At 49.4% G+C, this 10,712-nt stretch overlaps 1 protein-coding gene and 1 long non-coding RNA gene across 5 annotated transcripts in view; one reads left to right on the top strand and one right to left on the bottom strand.

Annotated features, from left to right (window-relative positions):
- The first annotated feature begins 6 nt into the window (after positions 1-6).
- Positions 7-4,474, top strand: LOC108447569. Its single transcript, XR_001863210.1, has 3 exons — positions 7-162; positions 3,939-4,076; positions 4,388-4,474. It is a non-coding gene; the product is annotated as an uncharacterized LOC108447569 (long non-coding RNA).
- Positions 1,472-10,712, bottom strand: part of SEPT3 (septin 3) — a 13,318-nt gene continuing 4,077 nt past the window's right edge. For 3 of the 4 annotated variants that reach the window (XM_008636482.2, XM_017738032.1, XM_017738033.1), the window contains exons 2-10: positions 8,637-8,828; positions 8,254-8,382; positions 7,430-7,511; positions 6,942-7,079; positions 6,459-6,576; positions 5,920-6,015; positions 4,985-5,084; positions 4,469-4,520; positions 1,472-3,266 (exon numbers count right to left, since the gene is read on the bottom strand). In XM_008636482.2, the coding sequence (XP_008634704.1) occupies positions 3,131-3,266; positions 4,469-4,520; positions 4,985-5,084; positions 5,920-6,015; positions 6,459-6,576; positions 6,942-7,079; positions 7,430-7,511; positions 8,254-8,382; positions 8,637-8,828 (1,043 nt within the window). In that variant the 3' untranslated portion in view covers positions 1,472-3,130. The remainder of the gene's footprint in view (positions 3,267-4,468; positions 4,521-4,984; positions 5,085-5,919; positions 6,016-6,458; positions 6,577-6,941; positions 7,080-7,429; positions 7,512-8,253; positions 8,383-8,636; positions 8,829-10,712) is intronic. The other variant, XM_008636483.2, reaches the window with a different exon arrangement.

Genomic DNA, 10,712 nt, shown 5'->3' with positions numbered 1-10,712 from the left:
CTCAACGAACCACAGACACTGGTGCCTACACGCAGCCCTGCTCGCTCCTGTGGCTCTCTCTGCTCGGTGCAACCACGCCTGTTCGCTGCCGTGGTTGCCTCAGTGGAAGTTGTCCAGGATTTGCCGTGCTTAGCAAAGTTGTTCTGGCGAACGGCTTATCTGGTGAGCAGTTTGTGAGCCTCCGAATGCGCTGAGTGGGCAGGTCTCATGTAAGGTCTAGACTCTTCCCCTCTGCAGTATTACTCGGGATATCTCGGGGGAACAGCTGACTTGCTCTGCTCATCCTGGAACTCAGCTGGTGGCGCACGATTCAGGCTTTTCCCAGCTTATCCATTTACAGAGACTTCTTCCCAACAGCATCTCCCGTTGTTATGCCACGTGGGATTTTTTTGGATTTGCCATTTGTACACTTCCTTGTAGACACACAGGATGTTGGTAGGCTATTGGCATGAGCAGATGGCAGTGAGGAGTACCTGAGCTTTTCTCAGCAAGCTTTTACGGATCCTTTAGAAGTAGTCTATGATCCAACAAGAAATTACAGAGCAGGGCATAAAAATCAAGTTATTACAAACAAATAAAAAGTCCTAAACCTACAGGGCAAAACACACAGCTTTGTCCTTGAAATCCACATTACAGGCAAAGGAAAGTCTCTCTTCTGTTGCATGGGTCTGCTTTGCTTTCTTTAAGCAGGGCAGCATTGTCTCTCTCCGTCATAACCCTTGGCTGGGCCCAAAAGTCATAAAGATTACCATTCTGCAGCCCAGGGTGAAGACAATGGAACGTGGCTTCGTGTTTCAGTGCTGTGAAGAAGCAGAGCCCTGGTGGTGTCTCTGATGAGGTTTGATGTCCTTGGGCTGAGGAGGGCCAGTTGTGTGGCAGGGTGGGTGGCAGCGTGGCAGGATGGTTTCTGCAGGGTCCATGGTGTGGCTGCTGGCACCAGTGACAAGGCTCTTGTTCCCTGCAGGACTGAGGAGGCCTGGTGCCGGGGGAAGGGGGGGCAAGGCGATACGCACACACTGCATACAGGAACAGCAGGGGCTGTGAACGTGGGTGGTGAAAGGACTGGGAAGGGCTGGGATGGCCCTCACATCCTAGTAGTGCTGAGAATGGCTGATTTGTGTAGACAGGTGGCAGTGAGAGTGAAGAGAACTTTGCTTTGCAGTTACAGCACCAGAGAAAGCCAGCAGATGGACATATGCTCTTGACAGTTTTGCTAAGGCTTGGAGAACCCTATTCCCACCCCTGGCCCCCATACAGCCAACATCAAGTTTGACTTGAATCCTCCTCTGCTGCTCATTTGCTATTCCCTCTTCCTCCCTCCCATGCCAGCCTTTCCACCCCATCCAAACCCCCCGCACTTCCCCTTACTCGCAGTGCTGCCATGCCAGGCCATAGCATTCCACATGTGTGTTTAAAGTGTCCTGGTGGGAACAACCCCTGCCAGCCATGTGACATGCAGACACTGCCAAACTCAGTGTTTCTGGTCTTCTCCCCTCCTTCCTTCTGCCCACGCAGCCCTGACACTTTCAACCTCATCCAGGGATGTCCAGAAAACAGCTGACACACCAGCTAGACACAAACATGTAGTCTTCAGTAAAGCTGTGCCTCTTTCTGCTCCTGGGTCTTTACCTTCCCTCCCCATCCCCTCCAGGGAAAGGCAAAATGACAGCTTCTCAACAGGACACAAAAGCACATTGTTAAGAAGGTATGAGAACTTGGGACAGGGAGGAAACAGCCTGGAGAAGAGGAATATTCAAGTACTTGGAGAAATGAAGGAGAGACTTAAAGGGTGAAGAACAGAGAAAGTTAGGTAGGGAAAGAAAGGAAGGAAGAAGGCTATGGAGGGCTAAAAGGGAATGAGGACAAAAGCACAGGAGTGGAGGAGGACACGGGACAGTAAGAGGGCAGAGGAACAGCACTGCTGCAGTAGCAAATGCAGCCATTTCAAGGAGGAGGGTGAGGAAGAGGTATCTTGGTATACCTCCTCAGTACCTCTTGTGCCCCCACCATCAGGGGAGACACCCTGGCCCGGTGCTTCTCAATCCATAGCTCTTTGCACTTCTCCGAGATCCTCAAGGCCCTATGCCAAGTGGAGCTGTCCCTGGGGGAGGTCCCAGCAGGGACCCCCTGTGGCATTGTCTTCCCTGTGCTCCCACAGCAGAGGGGCCAAGTTGTGGGGGGAAGGTTTGGCCAGGACCTGTTCAGTGCTGGTGGAGAGAGACCACTGCAATGGGGGATTGCAGCCAGGGGATGGGGTGACCCCATGGGTTGGGGTGGCCCCAGCACAGCTTGGTCTGATCTGCACAGAGTCAAATGCCTGTGATACAAGCATGGCTTTTCACCTTAGTGCTGGGCAGGACAAATGCACCCTCTGCAGCAGGAACATGTTATTTTCCTCTGGGTTTTGCTTCTTTTGGAAAATATATCTATTTTCCCCAAGTACTTTGATGCTTCTCAAATAGATGCTACAGGCCAAGAACGGAGTCTGTCTCCTCCCACCAGTCACTTGCTCTGAACCACAAAACATGTCAGTCTTCTTTCATCTATCCTGTTCCAAGCTGCCGTTTCCCCTTGGGAAGCCACAGCAAGAAAAAGGGATAAAATGCCAGGCCACCATGCCCTCAGACCAACCAGCTGCCTTTACACCCATGGAAGATCCAAGAGAAATCTCTGCTGACATCTCTTGAAACATGCATGCATCGACTCCACCATCTCTCCCAGAATCTCTCCTTGCCATGTCTCCAAGTGATAAAAACAGGACCACAGCATGCCCCACACCTCCCCCCTCCAAAATCCATGCCCCTAGAAATCCTTCCCCCCCAACACTATTTCCCCCAGGCAAGATACACAGCTGAGACACAGAAAAGAGAGAAGGGAAGCTGACGGACAGTCCACTGTGCAAAAAACAAACCAAGAACAGGGACACTCTGGGAAGGATGGGGAGATGCTCTTGTCCCTCTCCGGCACACAGGTAGGCACATGCACGCCCGCACGCACTCACACTTGCATCCTCTCACTCCCACGGAGGATGTGCCACATGCTTCAGAGACAGGCCCGTGGTAGAGTCAGGGGTAGCAGGGGTGGGTTGTCTATCCAGAGTCACCGGGTGACCGTGGAGGGGGAGGGTGTTTCACAGGTTACTTTCATGGTTCTCCTCTGTCTCCACAGTCATGGGGGGCAGCCCTCCGTTGTCATTCAGCCGTTTGGCCCTGTAGGTCTCATAGTGGATGTTGTGGGTCACTTCTTTTAGGTCCTGAAGGTGGGTCCTGCAGGGGACAAAGTGGGGTGGGAAAGAGGATATGATAGTCAATATCAGCACAGTAAGTATTATCTGGTGATAATTTTATTCCCTGAAATAAATGGAAGATTTTTTCAGTCTGTCTAGCTAATTATTGTACCCCTCTTTCTGCATGGATAGCACGGGTGCCATCATACACAACTGAGAGCTGGAGCATCAGCATTTGAGAAGACGTAGGCAGGATGCAGGACATGGGCTGAAATTCCTGGCTGTGCTTGCCAGTGCCCTGCCTCTCTTGCACCTGTGCCACTGGCACAGCCACTGGCCATCCTGGTGTGTCAGAGCAGACCGGGACTTATCTGAAACAGTGGTGAGACAAGGAAGCATCAGTGTATCAGGTTCCCTGCAGACCATAAGCTGCAGAACACAGCTGTGAGCATCATCACTGACCTCCATAGACAGCCTATGGACTTGGATTGTTACAGGTTTTGTGAAGATCATTTGGGCAGGATGGTTTTACTGAAAGACTTTGGAAAAGCACCTCTGCTGCAGAAGGTATTACAGAACAAAAAGAAGGAAGTAGGGTGATGTCAAAGCATTATACCTGGCTCAGTAGCACCATACCCACAAGTGGAATGAGTCACAGGGCTCTGGTTTTGAACTGTGTTTCTGTTATTTTCTTTTTGTGTTATTTTTATAGGGAAGAGAGATGACCCTGGATCTACAGCTCTTCTACAGAATCTTTACTGAGGCAACTTCATGAAACAGAGTAGAAATGAGACAGGACAATGAAAGCTTTTCACTTCCAGCTCATATGTTCCAGCACATCCTCCAACATGTAAGGAAACCTGATCTCGGATGTGGTAGTGACCTCTTTATCACTGACCTATTGTCAGCAGCAAATAGAAATTTTTGTAACCTTAATTGGATTTTTTTTTTAACTCCCTTAATGGGAATTTTTGCAACCTTAATGGGGGTGGTAGTATCCCAGTTTTCTCCAGGCATCCAGCTCATACATGAAAACTAGCACCTACTTTACAGAATGATCATGTCACTAAGAGAGGCACTAGAGTATCTACCCCTTAACTCAATCCAACCCTACACCACATAAACTTTCACTGCCTGAAATTGACTTTATTTTCCTTTCAGTAGGGGCTATTTCACTCTGAGTGGATCTCAGGAAGACTCCCAGCTCATCAAGAGAAAATTGGTGCATGACCATGACCTTACCTGATGACAAAATCTCGGAGTAGGGCAAATTCACAGTGATTGAGGTTTTCCACTGAAAAGAAAGCAAGCAATCGTTACATTTGATTTTTTTCAACAGCCCCTTTGTGGTTATAGAGCATGGGAAAGTCACTGCCATGGGGACAGGTTCCAAGTGGGTAGAGCTTGCATACTTCAGAAAGGACAGGCAGTTGTCTGAACGCCACGCTGTCAAGCATTGAGGAGACACCAAGAGGTGCTCATCAGTCACATAGGAATTTTCATTTGAAAACCAAGGCAACCTTGGGAGCTTAGCTTCACACACCATGGTGTTCGGAGTGGCTCCACCTTCTGCCAGGTGGTGATAGTGGCACCATATTGACCATGGCAGTTCCCTTCTGGCACAGCTATTTGAGAATTCTCCTTTTGCTTGGTTTCAAACAGTTTGTCAAAAATGGGATGGGAAGGTTATCTGGACCCTTGTCTATTACTGTGATCTGCAGACATACTTTCAGCTCCTGTAAGCAAGAAGTTTTTTACCTTCAATGATTCCCCAAGGTGTTTTCCTGCCCAGGACTCTTTTGCCATTCACTTGGTACTCCTTGTCACTGCCCACTACTGCAAAGGGCATGCTTTCCTGCTGGGGAGAGACACGTGGAAAGATCCATTGAACCTATTCCAGAGAGCAGCACCACCACGGTTCCCCATCTACCTTTCCTCCTCTCAGCTCAACAAACACAAGGCCTTCTCTGAGGGAAAAGATTCTCCAGGGCAAAACTTCACTGGCTGTCCTTTTCACCCACCAGTGCTATCCCTAGAATTCTGGACCCTTGCTTTCCAGGTGTCCTTACACCCTAACAAGCTTAGTGGGTAGCTTGCAGCAGTGCCAAGGGCTCTGGAGCTGAGGCAGAGCTTTTCTGCACCTATCTCCAGCATTCCTCAGGAGGGGGATGACGAGGGGAAGAAGTACCTTAGCATAACCAGCAGAGGGTCTGTCAGCCCAGAGCTGCTCACATGGATAGTTTGAGGTGAGTATTTCTCACCAAATTTGTAGTTCTTCACAATAGAAAGAGAGGACTCAAATAATCCTTCCCCATAAGACACATGAACATTCAACAAGTTTAGTGGCTGAAATTGTACTGAGGAAACCCAGAATAGGAGTAGGGGTGCAGCTTTCCTGGGAAGTAGGACAGGAGGTGAGGCTATTGGGGACCCAGATATCTCTAAGCACAGGGAGAAACTATCTTTCCAGAGCACAGAGTGCAGGAGACTCTGCTATCCATAGGGTTGTGCAGATGTTCATAGGTTTACTCTATAGATATCCCTGGGCCTGGAAAGAGACTGCAATTACCACAGGAATGGAGATTAAAAAGCAGTTTATTTCTTATGTGTGAGGGCAATGATGCTGAAGTGTAGAACAAAATGTGGTGCCCTCCTCATACCCCCTTCCCCTCCCACAATAAAATGTTTCCTACCCTGATTTTGTCGTTCTCTGTTTTATCCTCCAAGTCCTCATCAAATTCTTTCTGGGGATAAAACTCGATCCCATTTACTTCTAGTTCCTTGCGCACCTAAGCAGAAAGACATTTTGGAGCACAAAGCAGCACAAACCTGAAGGGAAGGAAGTTGGAAAGGCCAGGCAAACACATCTGGGACATCCTTCCAGTGGGCAGAAGCTGGAGGGATTGTCCCAAGGAAGTGCACAGCAAAGCGAGGACACGGGGCAGCAATGATGAGTCTTTCTTCCCAACCTCGGTTACTTGTCTGGCTCTCCAGTTCCCGTGACAGAACATACCACGGGATGTCACAGGGATACACACATTTCTTCCTTCTCTAACAGATGCCCTCAGAGATATAAACAGCTGCATCTTTAGGACTTACCCACCAACCCAGCTCTGGACTCTGTGCACACCCTGGGGACTGCACTGCAATCCCAAGAAGAAGGATACCACTCATTTCTCCCGCCTCCAAGCCAGGGCAGGAAAGGATGCCATCCAGAAGAGGAGATACTCACTCTTTGTTTGAATTCAGTCTTTTCCTCCAAGGTCATGGTGTCAGCCTTAGCAATAACTGGGATGATGTTCACTACCTTGCTGAGATGTTTCATGAACTCCAGGTCCAGAGGCCGCAAGCTGCAGCCCAAGAAGGAACAAGATGGAAGGGGTCACTTTTTACCCTCCTCCCCTTTCATCCTAGTGACTGTCCCAGCATCAGGGCACCCGTGAACCTTCCCTTGTATATACCCTACTTGCTGCCCCCATGTTCTCATCTCCTTCTTCCCATCCATACTGCCCACTCCCAAAAAACACAGTGGCATTTCTTCCGCTCTTGTAATCCTAGACCCTTTCAAGCCCCACAGCACCCAAAGTTAAGCTAAACAGTGGCCAGCCCTGCTGGCAGGATCCCTGGATCCATGTCTGAGATGCAGCAGTGTAGGGTATGTATCTGGCACAGAGGTACCAAGGGCTGGAGGAAGGATGAGGGACTGTGTACATACGAGTGGCCCGTAGGGGAGATGAAGTAGAGGCAGCAGTGCACACGTGTGTCTGGAATTCGTTTCTTCCTTGCAATATTCACCTCCTCTTTCAAAAATTTTTCGTATTGCTCGTTGATGTATTTCTCAATAGGCTCCCAGCTGTTGAGGTGGGAGAGAGAGATGAATAGACAGGTACAAATCTCCTCATGTTCCTGCCTACAGTGTTCCCAGCTCTGACAGCAACAAAGCAGTCTCAGGCATTAAAAAAAGTCCACCTCAAGCATCTCACCATCAGCACAGATGATTAAGAGTTTCTGTAACTGGGCACAGAAATAAGCACTCACCATGTAATATGTGCATACCCCTAAGCACACACATGGTTTCACAGTCCCATGGCCCCATTATCAGCCCCTGGAGTGTAATAGGATCCCAGATGCTTTCACGGGCCAAGCAGATGACAGTCACTCATATACCATCTTAACTTCAGGCCTTGGCCTTGTAAAACTTACCAGTTCTCATTGTTGATCTGGTCCCCAAATCCTGGTGTGTCAATCACTGTCAGCTTCATTTTGACACCACCTTCTTCAATGACTGGGTGAGAAATTGCAAACAATCATTCTCCTCCCCGAGGACCTGCTCTATCATGAAACATGTCTCTGTGTGCCACAAGGGAACAAGAGAGCTCTGCCATCATCCCTACCCAGCAAAGCATTAGGGTTTTAGACCAGGCTGGGTCATGCATGCCTCAACAGTTATGACCCTCATTTGCATGTCTGACCCCAAATTTTGGTAACATCTACACGAAAGCCACTTTATACCACTCTGCCACAGGAAAATGGATTTGTGCTCAGTCTGTAGCCCAGAGGTAGTACTACCTTAACACAACTTCTCCTCCCCTCTAATGCATCATCCTGAATCTGAGATGATGCTCATTACACTGCACCACTGTAGGAGTTGTGCTGATACTTTGCCATAAGGAGCTGTGCACTACCAGGCTTGGGATGGGACGCAACAATGCAATTTGTACAGATTATTAAATGTAACTGCAGGTGAAAATGACTTACAGCAAGGTTTAATCCACAAGTGCAGACTAATGTCTTAGGTGATGAAATCTGTCTATTTTTCTACCCCTCACTTTTGGCTGTGGCATCAGGGGCACTGATGTTTAAGAAAAGCCTTATCTGTCTCTGAGGCCATCTAAAACTGTCCTTTAGCTTCCAATGGAGAAAGGGCTGCCTAATACCAAAGAACTATTTGCGTAGACTGCTGGGATTTTCTGCAAGACTGTGCTGAAGCATCAGCATTGCTTCCACCCCAGCAGCCTGGCTCTTACCATGCCCAATGGCTTTGATCTCCACTGTCTTGGGGATCTTCTCCTCCCGGTTCCAGCCTGAAGATTTGCGGCTCACCTGGGATTTGAAGAGGGTGTTTACCAATGTTGACTTTCCCAGTCCGCTCTGACCTGAGGATTGCAGAGAGGAAGCTTGTGACATCTGCCACAGCCTGGTGATGACAGCGGGCCCAGGGAACAGAGCAAGGCTGGCAGGGGAAGGGAAGGGGCTGTAGGTGTCTCCTTGCCTTATGCAGGCTCTATTTTCCCTCAGAGCAAGTGCTGTCTGCTCCCTCACACCCTCCCTGCAGGGCTCACTCTCCCACCTGGCCTCAGGGGACAGTCCCTGGCCATGGTTCCCAGTTCCTCAGCTGGTCTCTGCCTACCTACAACCATGATGTTGAAGTCGAAACCTGTCTTCATGGTTTTCTTGCGCATCTGCTCAATGATGGTGTCAATACCGATGTAGCCCAGCAAGCTGGCGTTGATGCCCATGGGTTTCATTGGCACGACTGGTTTTTGTCGTGGCTCTGGGACCAGCTCAGACATGGCTGCTTCGTTTTTGCTCTCCACTGGTCCTGCATGGGGGCAAAGATTGAAAAATCATTGAGGTGTAACAACAACCTCCCTGCTGACCTGTCACAGGGGCTGAGGGCAGCTTTGAGCAGCCTTTTCAAGGGGTGTTGAGGATAACTGAATGTCAAGATTTTAGTGGTAAGGCTCATCATGGAGGAACATCTACTAGAGTTTCCAGCACACTCTTCTATGTACCACTCCAGACACGGAGGTGAAGTGGGGTTCACTGAGAATGCAGTGTATTGATGGCTACCTCCAAACAGCAGGAGCAGGGGCAGCGAGGCTGGCTGGGCTGATAATCAGGTGCCCAAAGCTCCATGTGTGTCTCCTTGTTTTTGTCTCCGGGTTCTCAACAGGATCCTTGTGCTTTGCCCCTCCAAGTTCCCCATAAAATTTGCGATGGAACAGACTTAAAAAAATTATGTGTCAAGTCCTGGCATTGAAACAGAGTTTGGGATGTACCATGAGGACTTCCAAGCTTGGCCCTTGCCAGGGGTGGCTGCATTACTGGCTGTGGTGCACAGGCTGAGCTCCTCAGAGGAAGGCAGTGGTGGAAGTGAAAGCATGGCCATAATCTCTGTGCTTGCCTCTCACCTGTAGACCAATGGTTGTTGTCATACTGAAAAACTAATCATCATGATCACAAAATTAATTATCTGCATCCTTCTCTTGTCATCTCTGCCTCCTCACTTCTTCCATGTAGAACAATTGGGTAAAAAGAAAGCCCTGAGGGCTTTCCAGCCTCCCTGACCCTTTCTTGGGTGATGGCACATATTGCTTGGGGCAAGCCTCACCCATTTGTCTCTGTCTCATTAATGAGTAGCTCCCACCCGCTGGGAGGTTGGGAGAGGACAGGGCATGGAAGAAAAGCCCTAATTGGTGGGGAATGGAGGCATGAGGGATGAATCTGGGAAGGAAGATGAAGGGGATAGGAATCAAATACCTTTCATATACAAGCCAGCTGCAAACTAGAGTTTCTCCCACTCTAATTACTCTACTCCCCCATGCTTTGTCTCATTAGAGGGTTATTTTTCCAGGACAGAGACAGAATGCATTTTTGCTTGGTAAGTACTTCATTTGTTTTGGATGCCACTTCAGTTCAAGTATCTCACACTAAATTATCCCTTTCCATCATTTTGGCAGAGTTTTCTCTCCACTTAGCAGAATCCACTGGCAGCAGAAAAGGACATGAGCAGCCAGGGAGGTGACTGCCATTTGGTGGGTGACACATGCCCCTCTTTGCAAGGAAAATGACTCAGAAGTCACTGGGCTAGAGACACTGATGCCACCAATCTGGGGTCCCTGTGACAGCTTAGTCAAGACAGGCAGCGACAGGCTGGGAAGAGATCAGAGAGATTTTGTTCAAGGACAGGGTTAGGCTGCAGCAGGCTCCATGGCTGAATGGGGACGCTGCCTGGCACTCCCACATCAAAGCTCTGGTGCTGACACAAGGTCTGCTCTGCACAGTGAAGATTTTACATTTTATATTAGCTGTAATATTCCACTATCATGTGCTAAGGAAAGACCTTGTGGAAGGGCCACCCTTGGCAGGGAGAAGGGTGCCTCCACTCAGCTCCTTTCCACTGCTTGGGAAGTCTTTTATATTAAACTGGGAGAAGGATCTTTCCTCTGCATGAGAGGATGGTGGCAGAGCCACTCATGCACAGCACTGTGGGTAACATCTGAAGCTCTCGTACCACCTCTGTTCCACCATGCCCACACAGGAGAGGTCAGTGGGAGGATGGCCCCCCTCCTGCTCTTCCCACCGAGCGAGGGCACCCTGGGCTATCTCATCCTCTCCTGAAGCAGTGAGCAGCACCCTGGGGGGGACCAGAGCACAAGATGGACCATTGGCTTGAGTCAGACTGGCAATTTGGAGCACCTCA

The sequence above is a fragment of the Corvus brachyrhynchos genome, unplaced genomic scaffold, assembly GCF_000691975.1.
Source record: "Corvus brachyrhynchos isolate BGI_N302 unplaced genomic scaffold, ASM69197v1 scaffold56, whole genome shotgun sequence".
In the NCBI taxonomy this organism is placed as follows: Eukaryota; Metazoa; Chordata; class Aves; order Passeriformes; family Corvidae; genus Corvus; species Corvus brachyrhynchos.
This window is presented reverse-complemented; position numbering and strand designations above follow the sequence as displayed.